Source organism: Saccostrea echinata, unplaced genomic scaffold (assembly GCF_033153115.1).
Source record: "Saccostrea echinata isolate AGI-Se365-2 ecotype Australia unplaced genomic scaffold, CSIRO_AGI_Sech_v1 ptg000042l, whole genome shotgun sequence".
Lineage (NCBI taxonomy): Eukaryota > Metazoa > Mollusca > Bivalvia > Ostreida > Ostreidae > Saccostrea > Saccostrea echinata.
This window is the reverse complement of record NW_026889791.1, coordinates 2,943,608-2,968,602: the sequence shown is the minus strand read 5'-3', so window position 1 is coordinate 2,968,602 and position 24,995 is coordinate 2,943,608. Positions and strand designations below refer to the sequence as shown.

Genomic DNA, 24,995 nt, shown 5'->3' with positions numbered 1-24,995 from the left:
ACATATGAATGGAAGTAACAATTGTTAATTGATAATACGTCGTCGATATACTATCTAAATGTCTAGTTGAAGGTCACAGCAGGTGTTTTCTTCTTCTCATGTAGAAGTTTTTGAATAAATTCCGCTTTATATGAATCCAAAAATAGGTCTGCTAATAAGGGGGCGCATAGGGTACCCATGGAAATTCCAACGGATTGTTGGAAGACCTGATCTCCAAAAACTACATAGATATTTTCAATCAGAAACCCAAGCATCTTCAGAGTAGTTGTGTGTACAATCAGAATGTTTTTTAACAAAATAATTTTTCAAATGACCAATGGTAAGTATATTTACGACTTCTATTTTTATTGAAAAAGCAGCTGTCTATGATGTCAGGCTGCCTGGACTTTAATTTATCGTGTGGAATGGTTGTATAAAAGTGTTGAAAAGTCGTACGTTTGATGTTATTGATTTTGTTAAAATTTTAGGATTTCAAATTTTCTAAAAGTTCCTTGGAGTTTTTAAGTTTTTCACCACATCTGATTTACACCACTTCTCGAATATATTGTTCTACAGTACTCCTGAAGTTTCTCCTTCACTGCCGTAAATATTTTAGTGAGGAGTAAAGAGAGAAACTTGGTAGAACATTTACTGGAACCCGCTATGTATCTTGGTTTGTAAGGATTTTTAATGAGTAATAATGCACAGATTTATAAGAATCGTCACTAATGTTTACAGTCAAGCCTCTTTCATCTGGCCGGATTAATGAAGTGCTCTGATTACTGAAACATACTTGATATATTTAATATAAATTGTTCCCCACAAATTTCGTCCGAAAGCTGAAGCGTCCGAATTATTGGTGTCCGGATTAAGGAAGCTACACTGTATACACCAAATTTAAATTAATAGAAATATTTTTCTGTTGTAGTAATAGAATGCATATAGAGTGAGTTTCAACGGTGCAATTTATCGAAATCTGACAAAAATATATATACAAATAAAAATGTTTTTTTTTCTTTACTTCTCTATATTTAAAGCTGAAGTAAAGAAAAAAAAATTGAATATCCCATACTTTTTCACAGAAACAAGACTTGCAATAATATATTCTTTCTATATAAATACAAACTTTTTATTTCTACATAGTCATAATTAGTTATCATTATCTAGAAATAATTACATTAATGTATAATACAAAATTTTGAGATATATTTGTTTTTAATTTCTTAAATAAAGCATATTAGCACAATGGCATTTGAACCCCTTACGTAGCTGATTTTTTTTTTTTAAAAAATATCAGTAAATTTAATTAAATATATCTATTATGAAAATTACTTCTATCTGATTTATAATTACCGACCATGCAAGGTGTTCCATTGGTATTTACATTTTTTCTCATGAATTGTTATTTTCTTTATAATTTATACAGCAATCATTGAAATTTATATAGTGTTCGTTATTTTACAATTTAAATAATGTTTTATCATCTACTTTATATACAGTTGAATGATTAATATGAATAGGAATTGAATCAATCTTCATCTAGACACAGCTGCATCCTCGATCACAACATCAGGGGTCCTGAGTCCACTCTCAGGGGTCCTGAGTCCACTCGTGGCCGTTGAGTGGACACGTGACCCCTGACGTCGTGAGGATGGACACAGCCGGTGGATTTTGTTTAACGGGGAAATATATTGCAAATTATGCTTATATTCAAAATCACAGACTTTCAGATCCCTTGTATCCAACTGAAATATACCGGGGTATGAAATCTTTTTACCCGGTATGTCAGTCGGATTAAAGCGAGCCCCGGTCTGTAAGACAAATGAAAACATATGAAGTCTAACCACACACACAGTTATAGTTATGGTCGCTTTGTGTAATTATATTCAATAAAATACAACAGAGTTAGAATGAGAATTATCACTTGCAGGAATGTAGTATTGTCATGTTCTTAATTTTGAATTAACCGGATGGGAGTAAATACAAAATTTAGAACAATTATTGACAATTGTGAAAACAGGTAACGAGTGAAAATAAAGGCAAATTAGCTGAAAAAAACTTCGACAAGCAAAAAAAAAACAAAAAACAAAAAAAACACACAAAAAAAAAAGAAGGGAAAATTGTACTAACACAAAAACTCCTATTTCGGGAGGGAGGGTTAAGTTCCAATGGGGGAGGGGCAGACCCCCCCTCCGACACTACAAGTACGTGCCTGACTTGATGAACTACACGTAAATTCTTGTTTCCTGTATGCTTTTTCAAATACTTAACGGCAATTTTATACTTTTCCAGAATAATTTTTTTCAATATTAAGAATTTTACAGAAAAAGGGGAGAAGAACTTTTTTTTTTCTTAAAATTTAAACCAAAAAAAAAAAAAAAAAAAAAAAAAAAAAAATCGTACAGCACGATCGATCTTTTGAAAAGCACGTGTCATTGCATGTGGACAGAATCTGCTTTCTATACCAATTCTTGAAAATAATTAACAGTGTTAAAATTTCTTGAAGCAATAGAAGAAGCAGTAATTAGATGTTTTAAAACTGTCCTCTCCCATTTGATTTAGGAATTCACTCATTTTTCCATGAATGGTAACTACTGATTGTGATAGAAATTTAACATTGTCTCCATTGTTGACTTGTTCTACTCTGTATCAAGTCTTCTGAAAGGCAATTTAAAGGAGATAGTGGTACATCATACTCTACATAGATCACTAAAACATTGCGACGCCTTATGTTTGCGAAATAATTATTTGATACAAAAATTGCTAATTTTCAAATTAGTTATAGTTTGGACAATCCTTAATTACAAATATACAAGATAAAGAAACTAGCTACTAGTATTAAGCTAAAATAAAGTTCTAGCAAATAAAAAGTGATTTATAGTATATTGTCTCCCTGCATATCACCGGCAACGGCAACGAAACGATGTCACACCTATTCTCTAGTACCCTCCCCTATGCGCAACGCCTGCAGTTTATTTCTGTAAACTACAATATATGCCGATTTTCGGCAGTCGACTTGAAGTACATGTATATGTAGCTAGATTCCCAACATAAACTGTAGTCGACGACAGAATTTGCTGAGAATGTTGACTTATTTTTAAAACGCGCAAGATCATTTTTATACTGATGATTAATCATACGTTGATTCAATATACATGTTCTAGTGTCCTATTGAACTCGAAATAAAATAAAAACACAACAGGACTCGAGTCTGACATATTATCTGTTTTATATTTGAATATTTTTCTAGAGAAAGATACTGATGGCGAACTAACAATTAAACTTTATAATAAACGTAATGACTTCAAATTATGATCGTGAACTTCCCTTACTTAATATGTAGAAATATACAATTATAATCTGCATATGGGGTTTATGTCTCCCAGGCGAATCATATTCAAGCGCATGTTCTACGTACGAACAATTTCTAAGGCTACTGACAATCAAGTTGATGATACACGGATGATACAAGATATCTCGTTTAAAGTTAACATTTTGGAAATTCTATGATCGATACAATGATCATGTTTGCAAATGTAATCTTTTCTCTATGGATTTCTCTGTCAATATGACAAGGGGCACACAGTGGGTGTGACCAGTCGACTGGGAATGCTTACTCCTCCATGGCACTTGATCCCAGCTTTGATGTTTTCAGTGGTCCGTGTTTGCTCTGCTCACAATTTGTTTAGTTTAATTGTACTTTTTAGCATAATTACTGTTTGTTATTTTCACATTTCATTGTATTGAAAAAAGTTAAACCTGGTAATTTATAAAATTACTTGTAACATACTATACTCGATACATTCTAAAGTCATAACTCTAATTATTAAAAAAAAAATTAGAGAAATTTGTATTTATAATATAACCCGAAGTACACTGTTATAATGTTTTAAATTACACAAGTTATTTTCCAATAAAGAGAATTCCAGTGTTAAGAACCTTAATGATTTACTTGATATACTAGTAAGTATATATAATGGAATTACAACCATATAAGCTAAGATAGAAAAAAATGATCTGTAGAAAGGATATGTTCATAATGCATTAAGTCTAGAAAACCGTGACATGTTCCGGAATAAAGATACAGTAGTATGTCAATGAGACTGACTTAGAGAAATAAGTAATCAAAGACATATATTCAAATGTTGCCACTTTTGATATATGTATGCTTTATTTTAGGAGTAGCGATTCCTTGCCTTTGAATACTGTATAAAAAAGTTTTTGCGAAGAAACCAATATTTTAAAACATTATTTTGTATTATTTTGCAGAAATATTTAAAAAAAAATATAGCAAAATCACCCTACAATCACATATTTTTTCACATTGCCACAAGAGCAATTTAGCCCATAGACCGAAATATCGACTTAAGCATACGCAAAAATTTGTATTAAGTGTAATTTAAATATTCATAACTGGGAGGGGTTGAAGGCGCATAGAACAATATATATATGCCAATCGTTTGGCATAAAGCAGCATTAGTACTATCCGACGGAAGTTGGTAGTGCTACATCTACAGAAAAATGCCATTTTCCTTGGGAGCATGCGCAATCCTCGTCTTTGCAACATACTGTTATGGTGCTGAGGTAAGGCCTTTCTGGCTTCAATCTCTCTCTCTCTAAATCTTATCAATTTTAAAACAAATTACAAACAGGAACTAAAGGCATAATAATAAGAAGAAAAGAAAACGAAAAGTTCCTTGAAAAAATGAATGACTTAAATAACAACAGATTTGGGGCTTTTTTTTATATACGAATTAAATTTTCGAAACTTCTTTCCATTAGCAATTTCTTTATCATTGTACCCAATAATATTTACGTAGTAAATCGGGAGTGACCCGACATCTAAGTGCGAGTGAAAAATAAATGAAATATATAAATGTCAAAATAAAAATTTCATGTAATTTTAGATGATATAGAATTAGATGGCAAAGAGAAGAAATATGAACATAAAAATCTGTAACTTACTAATATTTTAGAGATTTTATACATCATTTGCAACCAAAAATATATGATTATATCGTTCCATGCATTATTTTTAAATTTTGTAGTTCATATGACTTACGAATAAACTGAATGAATATTAAGTCTTTAGATAGCAATCACTTTCTTTTTTATTTTTCTTCTTCTCTTATTGTAAAGTTTATTACTAATCAATTTCCCCTGAAAGAAAATGCACAATAAAAACCTTCTGAAGTAGGTGTTTCCTATCTTTGATTAGGAAGATAACGTAAATGATATGCTTACAAATACAACATAGAAAGATACATTTTCAGATATATGGAAATAAAGAGATACCTGAATCAGCCCTAAAGTCAGTATTCGAAAGAGACATTGGTAAGCATGGTCGCAATTCTGTCCTTAAAGTTTACAGCCAGAATTAACTGATACCTGCTTCACGCATGCATTAATTTATCTATTTTACTTAATTCTTTCTTGCTGCCTGATTGCGTGTTATTGGTCATTCTAGAGGGAATGGAAGTCATTGACATTTCAAGTCTAAAGGAAGTTAACAAGGACAAGAAAAGGTTAGCAAACATATATTAAATTTATTTATTACTGAGTCGAGGAGTAACCATCCTCACAACGTCAAGGGTCCTGAGTCAACACGTTGCCGTTGGACCCCTGTAGCATGTTAGTAAGTCAGAGGTTTTTTTTCTTCAAATTCTTTACCGCGTATCTGTGCTTGCACATGATCCATACCTATGAAACCCATTTCACTTTTGTCCTTACTAACTCTTTTGACCAGTTTTTGAACTATTACTATATAATATCTGTTTCCGCGCAGACCGTCCATTGTCTAAGTCGAAGTCTCTACCTCGTAAATTAAAACACTTCTTTGTTATTTATATACAAATACACAGCTAACTTTTGATATATATTTGTAAACATGTATATTCTGGTTCCATCTGCAATTCCAGAATGAATTTGTTTTAGAGGTTTCCAATATGCAAAACGAAAATTAAATTGCTACTTGTTGCTCCGTTAAGTCGTCCTTCGAGGTCATCTTCTTTTGCTTTTTTTTTCAAAAAGGACTAAATGGCTTCTGAAATTGATTTCCTTTAAATAAAGTAATGTATTGCATTACAATTTGGCATCTGATATTATATAACAATACATACATTGAACGTTTAAATCTCATTTCGTTGAAGCACTATTTATTACAGCTAAATTGCATGACAAGCGAGATGACCTTAGCTTTTTCATTAATAACTTTTCCTTATGTAGTAATATTTCACTATCACCTACTTATGGTGTTTATGTCTCCTAACTTATTCGCTACACAAGAGCTTGCTCTGAGTAGGATCAATTTTAAAGCGAGACATGCTTCTCAATAATAAGTTGATGTTACAGGGATTTCAACAACCCAATTTAAAGTCAGAATTTTGTATATTCTATGGTCGACCCTGTTCTCAAAATAATCTGTCATTTGGCCGTATTTTGGCATACTGATGTTTCATACTAACTGTTAAGACTTTGTTTTAATGCTAGATTTGACTATGCAATGTATCCTTGATCAATTCATAGGGCTCACGGCGGGTGATAGCGTGTTGATAGAAAATTGCTCAATTTTAAAAGTGATACGTGGCGCCTTTTTTTGCAGTCTTAAATTAATATAATTTTAATTTATACCAAGATATATCTTATTGTTTTAATCAAACAATTTGGATCTATTGTTAAAATATGTCTACCAAAGGTTTTAATACGACGTTAAATAATAAGAGTCATTACAAAAGTTTAGGTAGACGTATTTTCTGAATGAGCCGTATTTACTTTTATTAGTTACTTCTGTTGCTCCTCCACTTCACAAAATCGATTTGTTTAAATCTACATTCATTTGAATTCTATATTGTAATGATAGGGAATAAATGACTTCACAATATACGATTGTGTTTCTATGACGTTTTCTGTATGGAAAAGTATAATCACTTTGATCTGCAGGAAATTTGAAATAATTGTATATTAATTGATTAATAGATCTAATGTCAGGAGTACCAGAGGGTTGTCACCAACAGAACTAAGCTTGTCAGCTTTTGGGGAGGATTATCAGTTACAAGTATCGAAACCTGAATCCGTGTTGCACCCGGAAGCTAGAATTGTAACCAGGAATGATGACGGCGAGCAAGAGTGGAAGGGAATTATTCCGGATTGCTTCTTGGTCGGTCATGTGACTTCACACAACGGCACCGTTTCCTTGTCACATTGTGAAGGCTTGGTAAATTATAAGATACATATTTACGCATAATTTTTTTTTTCTTTAAGAGCTTTAAGGTCATCATTTTGCAAGCTCTATGGTCGATACAATGACTTTTATTTGACTAGGCAAATACAATTTATCAATAAGTCGAATACTGACTGATATTTTTCCTTCCAATTGTAAACCCATTATTTACGCACTGAATTTCCGTTTGCCCGATCATGGTGGGTGTGACCGGTCGACAGGGCATGCTTACTCCTCCATGGCACCTGATCCCACCTCTGATGTTTTAGAGGTCCTTTTTGGCTCTGCTCCCGATTTGTATTGTTTGAATGGACTTCAGAGCTTGAATACTGTTCGTTATCTCCACATTTCACTTTAAGATAATAAAGCCTAATCTTTCGTTTACGTATTTTCCATTTATACAAAATAAAAATACTCTTTGTAATTAGTAGAATATACTTTAATTTAATTTATTCAAATTTAATAAGCATGATTAGAAACAAAAAGAATATTCTTTTTTTTTGAAAAAAAAACTTTTAAATCAGTATTTAGTTTTCATTAAATCAACGTTTTAAGACCCTACAATAAATTTAAAATAGAACTCATATAGAGCTATAATTACCTAAAGACTGTACAACTGATTATTTTATGAAATTTTGAAATGCAATAGTGTATAAGTATCATGTCTTTTCATATTATGCCATATTCTTCTCTGTTCATCTCTCAGTTTCCCCTGTTGTTATCCACAAAAGTTCTACCATTTAATGTAATCGGTGCAAATACTTTTGTACGTGATTTACAATGCCGACATGTAAGGACTAATACAAATATCAGGAATTCAATTTTAGTTTATAAGTAAAAAAAACAAAACATTTTTGATGTTTAGAAAGGATCACTAACCACACGATCTGGAGATTTCCAGTTGAGAGAACTACCCAAAGTTCACAATAAAGGACTCAATTTCTCAGACGAAGATACCGTTCTTATGATTGGTAAAATGAGACCACAGAACAAAACGGGCGAGGCAAGTTTAAAGGATAAAGGTGAGATTTGTCTTCTAGTTCTTACTGTTCTATACAATAACGCATCTATATAAACGGATCATCAATTGCCAATTTGCAAACATCAATTTTAATTTTTAAATAACATTTAAAGGCCAAAAAAAAAAATCTGCAAAAATTATCATAACCTATTTTTCTCATAGACTTCAGTCTTTCTGCACTGGATGACCAAATAATAAAGCTAAAGAACAAACCTAAAAGACAAACAGCCACGAAGGATGTAGTTGTTGAATTGGCTGTGTACACAGACAAAGACTTTACGGAACTACTACACCAGAAAGAAACCGCTAGGAGAATTGAACTTATGATCTTGAAATACAATGGGGTATAAATGCATCATTGCTGTAGTAAATGAGACATATAACATTTCTTTTTCATCATTCTGTAAACACATGAAGCTGTTACTGTGTTTTGTTTAATTCAGGTGCAGTTTGAATTTTCTCGGCCTGAACTCGGTTACAACGTAAAACTACAAATTAAATATCTGAGTTTTTGGGAGACAGACCCGGTAATCATTTAATTTTTTTTCATTGGTTAGAACTTTGGATATAATTTAATTCTGGAAAGGCCCTGTTTGATTGGTTGCAAAAAGTAATTCATATCGTACAACCCGGGTTGCCTACCTCAAGACTGTGTCAAGCAATCCGCTTGACACCACAGTTAAAAAGTCTTTTATAATTGAATATCATTTTCTAATGAATATTGTCTTTTTTACTTAATGATCTTATATTAAATTACAAGGAATGAATCTAGTTATTACTCAAGTTATAATGAATGTGTAATTTGAGTTGGAATTGTATAATTTAATGGCTTTTTACTTTCAAAAGAGTAAACTGTCCTGACGCAGTTACTTGTATATTATTTATATGAATTTTGATGAAATTTAATTTTGGAAGTAATTTATATACTTAAAATATTTACAGCCTTCTTACAACAACTCGTTCTATGTTCACGTTGCACTGCATACATTTTGTGAAGGAGTCTATGACAATCCAATTAAATACGACATCCTATATCTTCATAGTGGGTGAGTATCTATAGATTTTTCGTGGCGATTTGTTTTAAATTTTATAGGTTTTAATTAGTGTTGTCAACGAGTACTCGGTTAACCGGTTAATCATCCAACGATGCGAGTATGAGTTAGCAGAACTGCTACACGGATAATTGGAAATTTTATATAGTAAATCAGTAAAAAAAAAAAAAAAAAACGTAATTTTGTTCATAAATGCCCCACATTTTTTTTTTTTACCGTTAAATCTATTTAAACTGAGACATAGCGTTTTACCAATATGATCCATTTGTTTTGATTAGTTTTTCACAGTTTACTTTGATGTATACATGTACACGTTTTTGAAGACTTGAGTTAATTTTAATTGTCTCAAATAAACCTGCGTGAGCTAGTTCGCAGTATAACATTAAAGACGATACCGCCACATGTATCAAAAGCATGGAAATATGTTTTTTTTTTTTTTTTTAAAATGGCTAATTTTGAATCCGTAAGGTGTTCTTTATGTAATATGGAATTGACATATGTAGGTGGGACAACAAATATGCTAACCCACCGCAGACTGAAATTTAACTCTGAAACCAGCGATATATAAAGGACATCCCGCAAAACAGCCAACTATTACGGGTGTTTGAGAACAAATTTATTATGAAAATTTTGTGTGTTTGTAATTATAAATAAAATCCACATGCAATGCATTTCTGTTTTTACAAATGAAATTTTACAGATAAATATAGAAATTGAAATAATTATGATGACGTTACATATAGCGTAAATTGCAGTTACTAATGAGTTTACACATCGCGAACAAGGACGTTAAGAGGTCTAAAGAAAACATCCGAGTAACCGGTTACTCGATCGGAAAAATAAGCGAGTAACCGGTTACTAAAATCGTCCGATTGGACAACACTAGTTTTAATATTAACTGCTTTACTCTTACAATAATTGAGTTATCTCACTTAGGCCTTTTTTCCTTAAAAATCTTTCAGGCGCAGACCAACACAAGCTGGGGGCGGTGCCTGGCAGTCCGGCACTTGCAATCCCTATAGGCGATGTGCTGTTGACAGACAGGAAGTAGTATCGCATTCATCTACCGTCCACGAACTAGGACACATGTAAGAATGTATAACGATGTAGTGCCATGGGGCTTTGTCCCTCACTTTTTTCAAACATAACTTTTTTTACTGTTGAAAATGTACAGTGGAAGGCTGGTTGTCCCCCTCCCCCACGTTTTGCACTTTTTGTGTAGCATCGTTAAATCATGGTTATTGGATAAAGTATTAAAGAGAAATTTGGTTGTAAACAAAAGTTCTACCCCCAAATAGGATTTTTTAAGTTTGTACAATTTTCATATATATAAATATTATTAGTTACGTAGTTTTGTAGTGACAGGGTACGGGATGATACCTGGTTAGTAAATTTCATATCTGGCGAGAGAGAGAGAGAGAGTAAATTTTTGTGAGGGATTAATTGTGTATGTGTTATTGACACTTTCAACTATTATTTTAACATTTGATATATCGGAATTAATTTCAACTTCTGCAGAATCTTCAATGTTTTTGATACAATTAATTAAATGTACGTGTATTTATATGGTGCACTGAGAATATGTATTCTAACGAATAAATACACAACCATACATTATGTAACAAATAAATTATGGCTATTATACATTTTGTATTCTACGTTCAGAGCATTCATGTACATTATTATTCAGATAAAGTTTTAGTTTTAAAAACACATATTTGAATTTCATAATTATTTACAATTATGGTTTTCTTTCACAAAATCGAAATTGTTACATACAAAGCAAATGTCCTTTATCAGACTTTCAAAATTCAACGAAGTTTCATATTTATTATTTCAATTTAAAATTAGTGTAAACAGTTACTAAATGTATAATTTACTATGTATAGTGATGAATTTCATATCATCTCTTAATATCCATGTAGGTTTCTTTAATTTTTACTTTACCAGTTATCCATACATCCAATACAATACAATATTGAAAAGATAATCATAAAGTGACAGATACCATCTTTTTAACACGAGAAGCAAACAAAAAGAGTGGTCTCTAACCGGTTTTGGGATCGAGCCTATCCAGTAGAAAATTTCTTTTTTTTTTAATTACACGAGCACCCGTATCTGATGATTACCTATTGTCGTTAATAAAATCTTTTCTTGATTTTGTTTTAGTTTAGGAATGTGGCACGACGAAGAAGTGGGTTGTACCGGAAGTGACAGAGGCGTGATGGGAGGACAAGGAACAGGCTTTAGTTCTTGCAGTATCAGAGATTTTGATAAATTTCTACAGTACGTCTTTAAAATGAGAATAGAATTATTTGAGTTTGGTTTTCACAGTAAAGTTCTCATCATTGAAAAGTGTGAAATTATGACAAACAAAACTTTTCTGTGGAAAATTCTTCTAGCAAAAACGTCTATAGACGTTAATGGTAACCTAATGGTTTTCTACCGTCAACTTCCTTTATTTTAGTAATAATATATCATTATCACCTGTACATGGAGTTTATGCCTCCCAGTTGATTCAATACACAAGAGCATACTCATTTTTGCCCTCTTTGGTAAATGTATGCTATATCATAGACGAATATATAATTCAATCTTCGTGAGATTGTTTCGTTATGTGAAGATTTTACACATAGTTTATGTTCATGTCAGTGTTAAATGAAATATCAAAAGAAAATTTTGCTTTTATTGAGATGAAATTTTTCACTTTTTATTTGTCAGACAATAGGCATTTCGTCCCTATCTTCTTTCAACAATAAACAAAATGTTCTTCTATGGTTCGATATTCTTGCTTGGTCATAATGATTTTCTTTTAGATATAATCCTAACTGTATTATAACCATAGTTATAATGACCTTAATACAACCAGAAATTACTTCAACTGAATTTACTGTGAAACCTTTTTACTTTGGGAAATGGATCGCATTTTTTTTTTTCACATATCGGCTTGGCCAAGATCAGGTGCCCATGTTGGTTGCAGATTAACAAAAAAATGAAGTCAAATGAAATGTATTATAAGTATGTTCTATGTAACACTACATCCTTTTGGCAAATTGTCTGAAATTTCTGTCCATTTCTGTCAAGCGGTTAAAAAGATTTCACTCTTACTATAGCAGAGACCCAAGTGGGCTACGGACTATACATATTCAGGCATAACATTTATCTTTATCATATTCAACTTAACAAAATAAGTATAATTCAAATAAAAACTCAAATAAAAACTTCACAAAATATTGTCTGAGCAAAAAAAAATCACATAATTCATTTCCATTTAAATGTTACCGTATATAAAGGACATGGGTAAATTTGTTAATATTTGAGAGTTTTTCTACTCTTAATATTTGGACATTTGAAATAAAAATACATTAAAGTACTTTCAATTTTTCTAAAGATACTGTATATGGGGATGAAAATTTCAAACTTACTTGGTAATACTCAGAGAAAAACTGTGTCAGATATTTTTTGATTGACTATTTTGAGACCTTGGGCTACGGACTATACATATAGTATTTTCATTTAATGAGAGACCATAGAAAAATAGTTGCTTTTTTCAGTAAATATTTGTTAAAATTATCATCTTGGAGTTCACACGTGTTTAATAAATCCTTTCATTTGGATACTAAATCAATTTATACAAAATCCTGTGAAATTTAACAAAATAATACAAAAACTTTCTATAAATTCACAATAAGAGTAAAATGTAAATATTCAGAACAAAATAATACATGTCAGAATTACATGTAATTGGTGTTTTGATAATAAAATATTGTTTAAAACCATCTAAAGACCAAGAATGAGCTTTAATTTAGCATCTAAGAAGGATGAATGTCATGTGAGCACGGGGGCTACAGACTATACCGTTAAACATCTCTATTGTGGACAATCATCTTAAAGAAAATATAATTGTTTAATTAAATTTTGGGCAATTTTTTTTATTAATTGGTTTTCTATAACAGTTCACATCACTTAGTTTGAGTATTTATAATACCATACTTAAAAATCAATTGTCTAATGTACTATGTACTTTCAATGCCAAATGGAATTCCAGTTCAACTAATTAAAGCATAATTGTGTTCAAACTATAATGAATAAATGCAACAGGAGCTGAAATTAAATCAAGGCATGATTTGTGTGTGTGTGTGTGTGTGTGTGGAGGGGATATGGACTATATTGCTTCATTTTTTTTCGATTTAATGTAATGCATATAACTCAAGATGGTCATTCAAAAGGTGTATCAGTATATAATTTATCATAATCATCTGGTGTATTTCAAAAAAAAAAAAAAATTGCAAAACATGATTGACCATTTGAAGTAAAAAACATAATAGTACAATATTTACCCATAAAGAATCAATGCCTTTTTTTATAGGGATGTCAATTTTGTCAATAATTCATATTCGAATATTCAATGAAAGTATTCGAATATATTCGAATATTCGATAAAATAAATAAAATCTGTTTTATTTTAAATATGCATCATCCTACTTTCATGAAAGGTTAAGCGTAGGTATACTTATATTGGAAGTAAAATTGTATGCAGGCTTTTGTAGGTGTACAATAAAATTCCATTTGATATTTGTCAATGTTTGAAATAAATAATTGGTGTAAATGTAGAAAAGTATAATTTTAACAAATGAAACTTATATATAGTCGTCTTACCAAAGGCAAGATAGTCGTAACGATATACTGTTCAGATTTCAATACGTGTAATAAATTACAATTATCTGCCTAATTAGAGATATGATTATAATCTTTGATACAATGTTTTTAAAATATAATCAAATATTTCAGACAATTTTCCTTGGTAATTAACTAATTTCCCGATAATGAATATAAAACTCAAGATTTTGTACAACCCGAGATAATTAATTTACACATTTATTCTGAAATTGAGCCCTTTACAATATTAATTACAGACTAATTCTATATTGGACATTCATTTAATGATCAATTAAATTTGTTTAGATAAGTATGTATACTCTTCACTTTTTAGACAATCGAAGAAGGTTTTCATATTGTTGTCCTCTATTCTAGATCCGATCGTATTTAACTTATGAAAACTATGAAAGTACGTTTTGTATTATACATAAAGCATTATTGTACAATTCATTGACACCTTACTCAAAACAAAATACATGTAATTTAGTAGATCTATAAGATAAGAAAGTAGTGAAAGAAATCAGGCGATCGAAATTGATCGCTAGTGAATTAAACAGCCTGAGGGATAATTCCAAAATTTATTAATCACAGTACTTCTTTTTACGAAATCTGAAAAACACCGAATATTCGAATCTTAAATTCATATTCGAATATCAATTCATCGAATGAATATTCGAATGTTCGAATATTCGTTGCCATCCCTACTTTTTTACAATTAACAATTCACAATTCTGTAAATTTGCTAAATTTATTTGTAGAGTCCGTAGCCCTTTTGTAAGTAGGATTTGTATGGCTAAATATTCTTTTTAAAAAATTCAAATGCTAATCATTGTAAATGGATTGATAGTATGTATCACAAGAAGGAAAACTTTATCATGTATATTTAAAAATATGTTGTAACCACAAACATAACGAGGCAGACTACAGAAGCAAGCCTTTAGTTGAAAAATGTTAATTTTCAGATATTTTACTTTTAATTACAGAGGTATTTGCATTTAAAAACATTGCATTTATTCGAATAAACATATTTTTGTATTGTAGTTATTGTATCAATAATGTATATGACTTTTTCTGGAAGTTATTATATTGGGGCTACGGACTATACAGGGCTACGGACACCAATCATTCTTCTATAACTTCTTTTGGTGTTAGCGCAAAAGCTATTCATTACTGTTTTTTAATTTACTGGTAACTATGAAAATATTAAACAAGAGAATGATTAATTCTACATTCTTTTGTTGAACACAAACTATAATGAAATATGGGGCTACGGACTATACAAAATATTAGACCAGTATGGAAAATAAAATACAAAATGTGCACACATTTTACAATATAACCACTATATTTTTCTCATAGTACTTTTTTTCTTAAGTTAAATAAATTTTTTTTAACAAATTATATTTGCTCTTTTTTGATAGAAATTATGCATTTATTCAAACATTGATAAATCTTAAATTATATAACAAAGGTATATCTGCACACATTTATTCATAATTTCCACAATTTTTATCCTTTTTCTTTTCTGTAAAAAATAATCTTTACCAGATTGATTTCTCTATAATAAAGTACATTTATTTTGGAATGTTTCATTCAAAATAATTTTAATTAACCATTATTTAAAATGTAAAAAATCAAGTGCAACAGCATAACGCTTCAAAAATTATGAATTTCTGACTTTATTCTGTAGTTTTATCAAAGATGCAGATACTATATATATATGATATTATATACCAATGGAAAGCTCTCATTCTGATCTTTGCAATGCAACAAAAGACATTTAGATTAGATGTATTTATAAAGAGTTACATCTATATAACATCATTTAGTTGGAAATGGGCACCTGATCTTGGCCAAGCCGATATGTAATATTTGGTTCTGAAGTATTTTCTTTCCGTTTAAATAAAGTTCTACAGACAAGTCTGAAATTATAGTAACGTTAGACAATATATCTATATTTATATGCTAATTTCAGGAGTAGGTATGCGCAGTGTCTGTTTCGAGAAGATGTTTCAAGTAACACCAGCTACGGTCCAACTGAGCCAGTTCTCATAGGTAAATCACAGCTAAGCTTTATATACATATGTAAATCACACAAAGCATGTTACTTCAAACTTTATTTTCTATTTGTTATTGGCTACTTTGGCTCGTCATAGAAATAATGTTCTTCCATTGGGAAATTTGTTGTTTAACAAGCGGGACGCTTGTGACTTTTTCCACTCATATGTAGACGCCTCCACTTGTCGGTGTGGTCTGCAAATTTAGATCTATACTCGGCACTCAGGACCATTGACAGTGAGGGATATTTTTCGTGCCAGCACCTATTGCGACACTGGACCTTGGTTTATAGGGCCGACTTGGAAGGAAAACAAATAACATATGACTTTATCTGTTACTTTTTTACTAATATGTCTGTTTATTAATAAGTAATTGTGATAAATCGAATTGGTGGCGGGCAGATAGAATGGGAACTACAAAATACAAGTAATTATAGTCATACTCTCTTAAAAAGAGATATTTTCTTTTCCGAGTTTTACAATAATTTTTTGCTTGTGCACAATGATGAAAATATTCATATGTACAGATTGTAAAAAATTTGTATCTTAAACATTAATACTGATATAATTTGATACACTGACAAATTAATGTGAGCTTGTTTTTGGTAAATATTATAGGTCAGAAGTACAGTGTAGACGAAATATGCGAGGTACATTTTGGTCCTAACTTTCACTTCCGAAATTTCTCATATCTCCCGGTAAGACCACTTTTTTTATGGAATATAGAATAATGAAATTATAATAAATTGTAATATCTATGTCTTAATTGTTGGTAGCCATGCGAGATCATATACAGCTGTGTAAACTATAACGAAGGCGATTTCTTTGGACAAATGTTTACTCAATACCTGAGCGGTCCTCCTGGGATATATTGCGGTGAAGGAAAGGTAAGTCCTATAGGACTACCCAGAAATAATACTTTTATAAAATTCTTTATACTCACTGAAAGTCCATGTACCTAATCGATTTTTTCCAGCTTTGCATGAATCGAAAATGTCAAACGTTTGAAGAGGTCAATATGAAACCAGGCGTGGTCAGACCCGGGGGATGGGGACCGTGGGCACATTGGCAGCCCTGCTCCAGGACCTGTGGTACAGGACTAACCTACAGGAGGAGATTCTGCAACAATCCAAGGTCTTAAATATTTAGTTTAAATATCTAGTCTTCTAATTACTGTAATTGTAAAATCAGATGATATTTTCGTGGGGTCAAATATTCGTAGTTTGAGGACATAAATAGGTTTTTGTGGATATATCGATAATCGTTAATTCGATACAGCCTACTGAACTGGAAATAAAAGACACTAAAGAGTCTGACACATTTGTTTCATATTTGGATGTTTTACTAGTACTAGAAAAGACGTTGATAGCAAATTATCAACTGATCTTTATGATAAACATGATGACTTCAACTTTTCTATCGTCAACTTCCCTTATTTATGTAGAAGTATATGTATATGGATATTGTATTTCCCTAGCTACATTATGTACTGAGAGTCTCTGATTTTCAATTGGAAATTTCTATTCCATTTGAAATATTCTTTTCCTGTGCAGAATAATTAATGTATAGTAACTTTTATTCAAGGTCTCATCTCAAAGTTGATAAGAACTTAAGCTATTGAGTTACGATATCAGTCCGTCTTATTTTTGAACCACAAATCATAACAACTGTCATTCCACTCCATATTAATGCTTGTCTGGGCAAGATATACATGTAATGTGTTAAAATTGATTACGTACTAAGAAATATATCAACTTCATGGATTAATTTGTTTATTTAAACTTTTTGGCAACCAAAATACCGGTATATATATTTGCAGCCTGAAAAATAAAGGTATTGAAATTTTAAGATAATTTTAAGAGCTTTGATTACGCTTATGGATAATTATAACTTAGAATATTCCTGAAAGCATGATGCAATTTTGTTTTTAATTATTTATATTATATAATTTTTAACACTTTTTTTTTACATCGATAAAGCCCTTTGAACCACCCAGGATGTGACGGCGGAGATGACAATGGTTATGAAGCAAGGACTTGTAATCCCGAGGTAGGTAAACCAACGCTTAAAATCAAAGATAATTTCTAGTGTTCTCTTCATTGGATCTAATAATTAAAGTAAAGAACGTGCTAATATTGTACTTGAATTAATAAAATAAAATAAATATCGCTTTTACAAGATGTATCTATCAAATGCAGCCCTGTCCCAACGACAGTTCAGACATGACAACTCTTATTAATCAGCGGGCGTCTGAAACTTGCAGTAGATTATTGAAGAATAAAGTATTAGACTCTACAAAATACACGTCGTTTGGGAGGAAATTAGACTGGCATGGTAAGAGAGAAAAAGAGAGAGCGTTTTTAATTTTTCTTTGTTCAAATATGCAAAATGATTGAAAAACTGCAGCCTCATAGATGTATCCTGTAAATATTTTTCCGTCTTTACTGAGTTAAATCCAGGAATTCACGAAAAAAAAATTACTGACATGTTAACGATTCTTTAAAAAAATCTCACCACTTTAGGACATTTGAAATGTGAGGTGTCATGTGATGCGGTGCAGGGGTACAAGACGCCTGCTTATACAAGGTTTGGCTTAATCCCCCAGGGTACTCCGTGTGAAGGACCCACTGAAGAATCGGGCCAAAAGTGGTCAGATTACAGCTATAGATGTCTGGATGGCTATTGCAGGGTATACAGTAATATACGATTATACCAAACAGTAATAAAGCCTATATCTTGCTTATAACGAAATTTCACTTTATTATGTTAAATTGATCAGGTGTTAAATGTGAGGGAAGGGTATTATATATAAACAGTACTTTGTCTTAGTTTTTCGGTTGTAACGGAGAGCTCAACGCTAAATATGACGTCTGTGGTGTTTGTAAAGGAGATGGTTCTACTTGTGACATAGTGAAAGGAGTGTATACGGAGACAACAGCACAAGGCACGTACGATAACTGATAGACTAATATAATTAAAACATGATTATTTGTTTTGTCCCTGTTATTTATAGTCCTACATAACAGAGGCGAGCTTAAAGAAGAATAAAGGAATAAAAAGAATTCAACAGGTTGGAATGAAAAAGGGTGAAGATATAACAGTGATAGATCTCATAAAAGCCACAAAAATACAAATCTGTGAATAGGGCAAGAGGTTGGATCAGGTGCCTAGGAGGCGCAATCATTCCCTGTTGACCGGTCACTCCTGCCGGGAGCCCTATGTATTGATCAAGAAGACGAAACATTTCGTAGTCAAACTTAATACAAAAACAAAGGAGTAATATTTGATATGAAAAAAGTCAGCCAAAATACGACCCAGTGATTAGTAACATTTGCTAACATTGTCATTATAACGACCATATAATTTACGAAATACTGACTTTACTTTTTCTTTTTACTTCTTCACATTCATTTTGAATGAAAGCGATCTTCTTTACTGTGTAAATTAATCATCATACTGTTTTCAGGTACAAGAAAGATAATTACGGAGATACCCGTTGGAGCGACAAACATACTATTCTGGTTTGATTGGCAAACAGTAATGAGAGAAAACTATGTAGGTAAGTACATTGTATTAACATTCTTCGTAACATGACAAAATGAAAAAATTAAGAAAATAGGTAGAATCTCAAAAAATACACCAGAATATCTACAGAACAGATAAGTGCACAATGACAAAACTTTTTTTTACAGACTATCATTGTATTAATCAAATCAGTCACATTTAACTTAGTCCGAAATTATCATCTTGGCTTACGTTTTATTATTTCGTTTTTCTCACATAGTTCTAGGCTCTTTTAATGAAGGTACATTTAATTCTAACCTAAAGTCAATTTACAAGATACACAATTAGTAATCAATATATTGGTATCCTACTGTGTGTTTCCAACGGACACTTATTGTACTGTAATCTCAGATTCTTCATCTTAGGGCATGTATTGTCAAGCAATTTGTTATTTATCTTGCAAAACAATAATCATTATATAAAAAATAAATTCATCTGCTTTTATCTCAGAAATCTACAACAAAGATGGACTTGTAATTCTGTCTAGCTGGATACAGTGGATTTGGGATACGACAAAGAACCCAACAAATTTCGCCGGTACGTATTGGAATTATGTTTTCTGGCGTCAAGAGTTGTATGCTAAAGGACCCATCACCGAACCTGTCATCATTAAGGTAAAACCTCAATAGCTTTCATCAGTCCAAAGAAGATGCAAATGCCGTAAACCAACTATTATTCACAACACATTTATTGTGAAATACATACGCGACTATTAATTTTCGTGACTGTGGAAACATTCTTCTTCTAAATAGTTCATGGCGAATAATTTTCACTCGTAAATAAAGTTCGGGAAACTTGCAGATATTTCTCGCACTCAATTTGAAGGTGGTTTTACAGTACACATCACGGATATATGACAATAAAATATATTTTCAGCACTACAGATATGGAGAGAAGAAAAATACTGGCATTAACTATACGTATACTGTACCAAAATCTGGTAAGTGGAAACATGTTAAGACATGTAGAATAAACATTTCCATAGCTGTACAAAGCAGATCGACATGGTATTATCTTTTGTATAAAGAAAGCAAATTTTATCTCAGTTTAGGTCGAGCTAATTAAAATTTAGTTTACGAATTCAAAAATGTCCTACAGTGCTTGTAATTCATAACTTCTAATGAATGTACATGTATATTCGATAATAAAGATCAGTTATTGCAATGTATGTTTTATATGTCACAGTTCATGATGTTTTTCTTTTGAAGTTAAAACTTGTCAAGGACAATGTGCAAATGGAGGAACATTTAACACAAAAATCTGTTCCTGTGACTGTCCTAGTGGGTTTTATGGTAAGGACATATGAGTATACCATGTCTTCGTATTTTATATGAATGTCACTATATATGGTTTACAGCAAAAAGATTCAACAAGACTTTCGACAAAGCACCATGTCTAAAGAAAATTATTCTCCTGATAGTAACAAAACTTTTTATAACAGAAAATACGGATATTGTCTCTTGGAAATCTTTTAACAAACATTTGGCCGGAGAGACATTTGGAGACGCGTTAATATGAATTGTTTAGGTTCCTATACAAAAGTTATGTATATGAAATATGTATCTCTTACGCCTCCGTTACAGAGAATGAATATACCGGAAATAAAACATAGAACACAGGGGAAAACGATAAAAGAGGGTAAATGGAATCATATTTAAAAGATCGATGTTGAATTCTGCAAATTATTACAACTGATTTCTAAAACAGGATATGACTGCACAAGTCGTTGTAACACCTACTGCTTCAACGGTGCAACGGTTGATCAGTCCAATTGCGCATGTCAGTGCAAGGAGCACCAGACCGGAAGTTGGTGTAAATGTGAAGCAGGATACGGCGGTGAAGACTGTAAAACCAAACTATAGAATGACACAGATGACTCATGTATCAGTAGAATAAAAATATTTGAATATACACATTATATTCCCCTTTTTTGACTTAAATTTCGGTTTTTTACCGCTGACTGTGCACAATTTAAAACAATTAGGTATGTCAATTTTGTCAATAATTCATATTCAAATATTCAATGAAAGTATTCGAATATTCGATAAAATAAATAAAATCTGTTTTATCTTAAATATGCATCATCCTACTCTCATGAAAGGTTTAGCGTAGGTATACTTATATTGGAAGTAAAATTGTATGAAGACTTTTGTAGGTGTATAATAAGAAATTCCATTGAATAATTGATTTAAATGTAAAAAAGTATAATTTTAACAAATGTAACGTGTATTTATAGTAGCTCCAACTGAGGAACCAGCCGTCTTACAAAAGGCAAGATAGTCGTAACGGTATACTGTTCAGATTTCAATACGTGTAATAAATTACAATTATCTGCCTGATAAGAGATATGATTATAATCTTTGATACAATGTAAACAAATATTTCCATAGACAGTTTTCCTAGGTAATTAACTAAGAACTGCGAACGATAGTATTGTTCTCCCGCCTACCTCCAAGCCAATTTTCAAAATTAACAGATTTGAATAATTTTTCATATCTATATAGATATTTATATGAATTTTCATAAAAAATTACTTTTTGGGGAAAACAAAGAGAGATAACTCTATAATATGGGTAAAAGTTGTGTTTTTCACTATAGAAATCAACGGAAAACGGAAAATATTTTTAAAACATCTCTCTCCCCCCCCCCCCCCCCCCGTGAAACAAAAAATTCTTTTTTACAGGTAATATGGACTGTCATTTCACAAATTCATACCAAAGCTTTTTGTGTTTCACGGGGGGGGGGGGGGATATGTTTACAGACAAAAAAAAAAAACTACAAAAATGCTTATTTTTTCACCAATTTCAAAGGGGTTTACAACTAAAACATTGTATTTTATAAATGATATATGTTTGATTTTATATGAGTAAAACATAAGAAAAGATTTAAGGAACATTTATTCATATCCAAGAATATTTTAAAATGTGGTGATGCTTTAAAGCCCGATTTCAATGTAAAATATCGTCTTAACCCCCCCCCCCCCCCCCCCATTTAAAGAGCTGGAATAAGGGGTAATTAACTATTTAACGCTGGAATTAAAATTATCAGTCAATTACCATTAAACTGTTTTTTACATTCAACAAAGATTTTACGGCCAAATTGCCATTAGTATTGAATTAAATGGGTGTAAAATGTAGGCGGGAATCGATAGTTAGCGTGCGTAGTTCTTTCCCGATAATGAAAATAAAATTCAGGATTATGTACAACCCGAGAAAATCAAGTAATTTACACATTTATTCTGAAATTATGCTCTTTACAATATTAATTAGAGATTAATTCTATAGGACATTCATTCAATGATCAATTAATTCTATTTTGATAAATATACTGCCTTTTAGACATTCTTAGATTTCATTTGTTGTCCTCAATTCTAGATCCGATCATATCTAAACTAAAAAAACTATGAAAGTACGTTTTGTATTATACATAAAGCATCATTGTACAATTCTTTAACACCTTACTCAAAACAAAATACATGTTATTTAGTAGATTTACAAGCTAAGAAAGTAGTGAAAGAAATCAGGCGATCGAAATTGATCGCTAGTAAATTAAACAAGGATAATTCCAGCACTGTTCTAATCAAAATTTATTAATCACAGTACAGTTGTACTTCTTTTTATGAAATCTGAAAAACACCGAATATTCGAAGCTTAAATTAATATTCGAATATCAACTCATCGAACGAATATTCGGATGTTCGAATATTCGTTGCCATCCCTAAAAACAATATATCTTGATGTCCCCAGGTTAATTTCTTCTTATTTTTACTTGTTAATTAAACTAAGTTGTTTTTTTGGAAGTCAGTAGAACTATCTGCACTTGTACCATCATACACCTAAATCAATGCCTCTTTAGGCATATAAAGTATCATTCAGTACGAATCATAACCACTTGAAGTACTTTTCTATAAACTGTTTAACATTCACAGAATTTTTAGAATATATAATTATATATAATATATATTGATGTTTTAATGAAACATATATCAAGTGCCCTTTTCAAACGGAGAGTTATAAACGAATTACTAGAAGTTTGACACAAATTAATGGAAGATACATCAATAAAGTTACGCATTTACTGCACGACGTGAACGCTACGTTAATTGAATTAGATTTAGTCTATGCATAATAGCAAAATTAAGTATCATGCTATGGAGGGTAATCGTGTTCAAAAATCCAGACTTGTGAGTTTGTAAATCCAAACTTGTAAGTTTGTAAATCCAAACTTGTGATCGTATCAGTTTCATAGTCTACATATGTAAGTAGGTAATTCCAACATCCTAGCATGTAGTTCCGAACATACAACCGTGTTGACTTTGAGTTTAGACTATGAATGTGTGTATTTTTGATGTTGTAAACTTTGTTATCCGGAATTTATATTTCCGCGCTCTGAATAAAACACAAAGACAATTGACAAGTCTACAAATGTAAAGTCTACATGATTGTCGAATTTTGATTATGAGAAACTATGGAGGGGCATCTGTGCCACATTTTTTCCCTTTTTTTTATTCTAACTTCTTTTTCCAACTGAAATAAATTATTTAGATTTATCTTTTTTTTTTTAATTCTAACTTCCAATTTTATATTAATATTTTCATTTTAATTTGTTATTTAATTTTAAGTCTAACTTTTTGTTTATATGTACCAATTTTATTTTATCTTCTTAATTTTATTTTATTTGACGATGTGACATGAATCATTACCCGCTTATTCACGACTTGCGCGGATCTAGAGTGGCTTCGGTTTTTAAGGTCTCAACCGAAAAATTATTCAATTTTACTTTCAATGCCGAAGGAATAGTCATTACCAACACGACTGTTAAACATCTTACATTTTGCCGGCCGGCACTAGGAACTTAGGACAAGCGAACTCCTACCCTCCAATGGCCCACGAAGCTAGCGCCCAACCAGTAGGCTACTGTAATCAGTGCTCCACTTTATTAAGAACCAATGTAACTGCAATGATACCTTTTAAAAAAAACAACAACCACCCAGTAGATGAAGATCCGTATCAATGTCTATCGGGGGGGGGGGGGGGCTCCAAAAAATTGACGATGGAAAAAAAATAAACTGCCCAAACTCCTCCTTCGTGGGAGGCAATGTTTAGGTTATCTTTAACTTCTCAGTAACTTTTTTTTTTAACGCAAGAATTTGCCAGAGTTTAATGATACTGCAAAATAAGGGGGATGGGGGGGGGGGCATACAGCCTATAAATGAATTTTCATATTAAAACAGCTGCAAAAGATTATTCTCCACACAAGAAAGTTGGGAGCCCAACCTATCGATCCCTCCTACTTCGGACCTGAGATATGTTAGTGACAAAAAAATTTCTCCGTCCTACTTTAAAAAAAAATTTTGTGATGACAATATCAATTTAAAGATACCTGATATTTGTGTACCATATGCGGGCAATCAAAAATGGCGGTCATATTTTTATCATATTTGA

The 24,995-nt window shown here is 31.5% G+C and overlaps 1 protein-coding gene and 1 long non-coding RNA gene across 2 annotated transcripts; both read left to right on the top strand.

Annotated features, from left to right (window-relative positions):
* Window positions 1-8,434: 8,434 nt before the first annotated feature.
* On the top strand, window positions 8,435-9,266 carry LOC133201063 (uncharacterized). Its single transcript, XR_009723029.1, has 3 exons — window positions 8,435-8,563; window positions 8,663-8,746; window positions 9,162-9,266. It is a non-coding gene; the product is annotated as an uncharacterized LOC133201063 (long non-coding RNA).
* A 732-nt stretch (window positions 9,267-9,998) lies between these two features.
* LOC133201030 (A disintegrin and metalloproteinase with thrombospondin motifs 18-like) lies at window positions 9,999-21,415 on the top strand. The gene is made up of 16 exons (XM_061336834.1): window positions 9,999-10,015; window positions 10,234-10,359; window positions 11,441-11,557; window positions 15,906-15,985; window positions 16,606-16,685; window positions 16,764-16,874; window positions 16,964-17,121; window positions 17,967-18,036; window positions 18,186-18,321; window positions 18,510-18,676; window positions 18,817-18,931; window positions 19,454-19,546; window positions 20,002-20,165; window positions 20,428-20,491; window positions 20,760-20,843; window positions 21,259-21,415. The coding sequence occupies exons 1-16, from the start codon at window positions 9,999-10,001 to the stop codon at window positions 21,411-21,413; spliced, it is 1,737 nt and encodes a 578-aa protein (XP_061192818.1). The 3' UTR covers window positions 21,414-21,415.
* The last annotated feature ends 3,580 nt before the right edge of the window (window positions 21,416-24,995 follow it).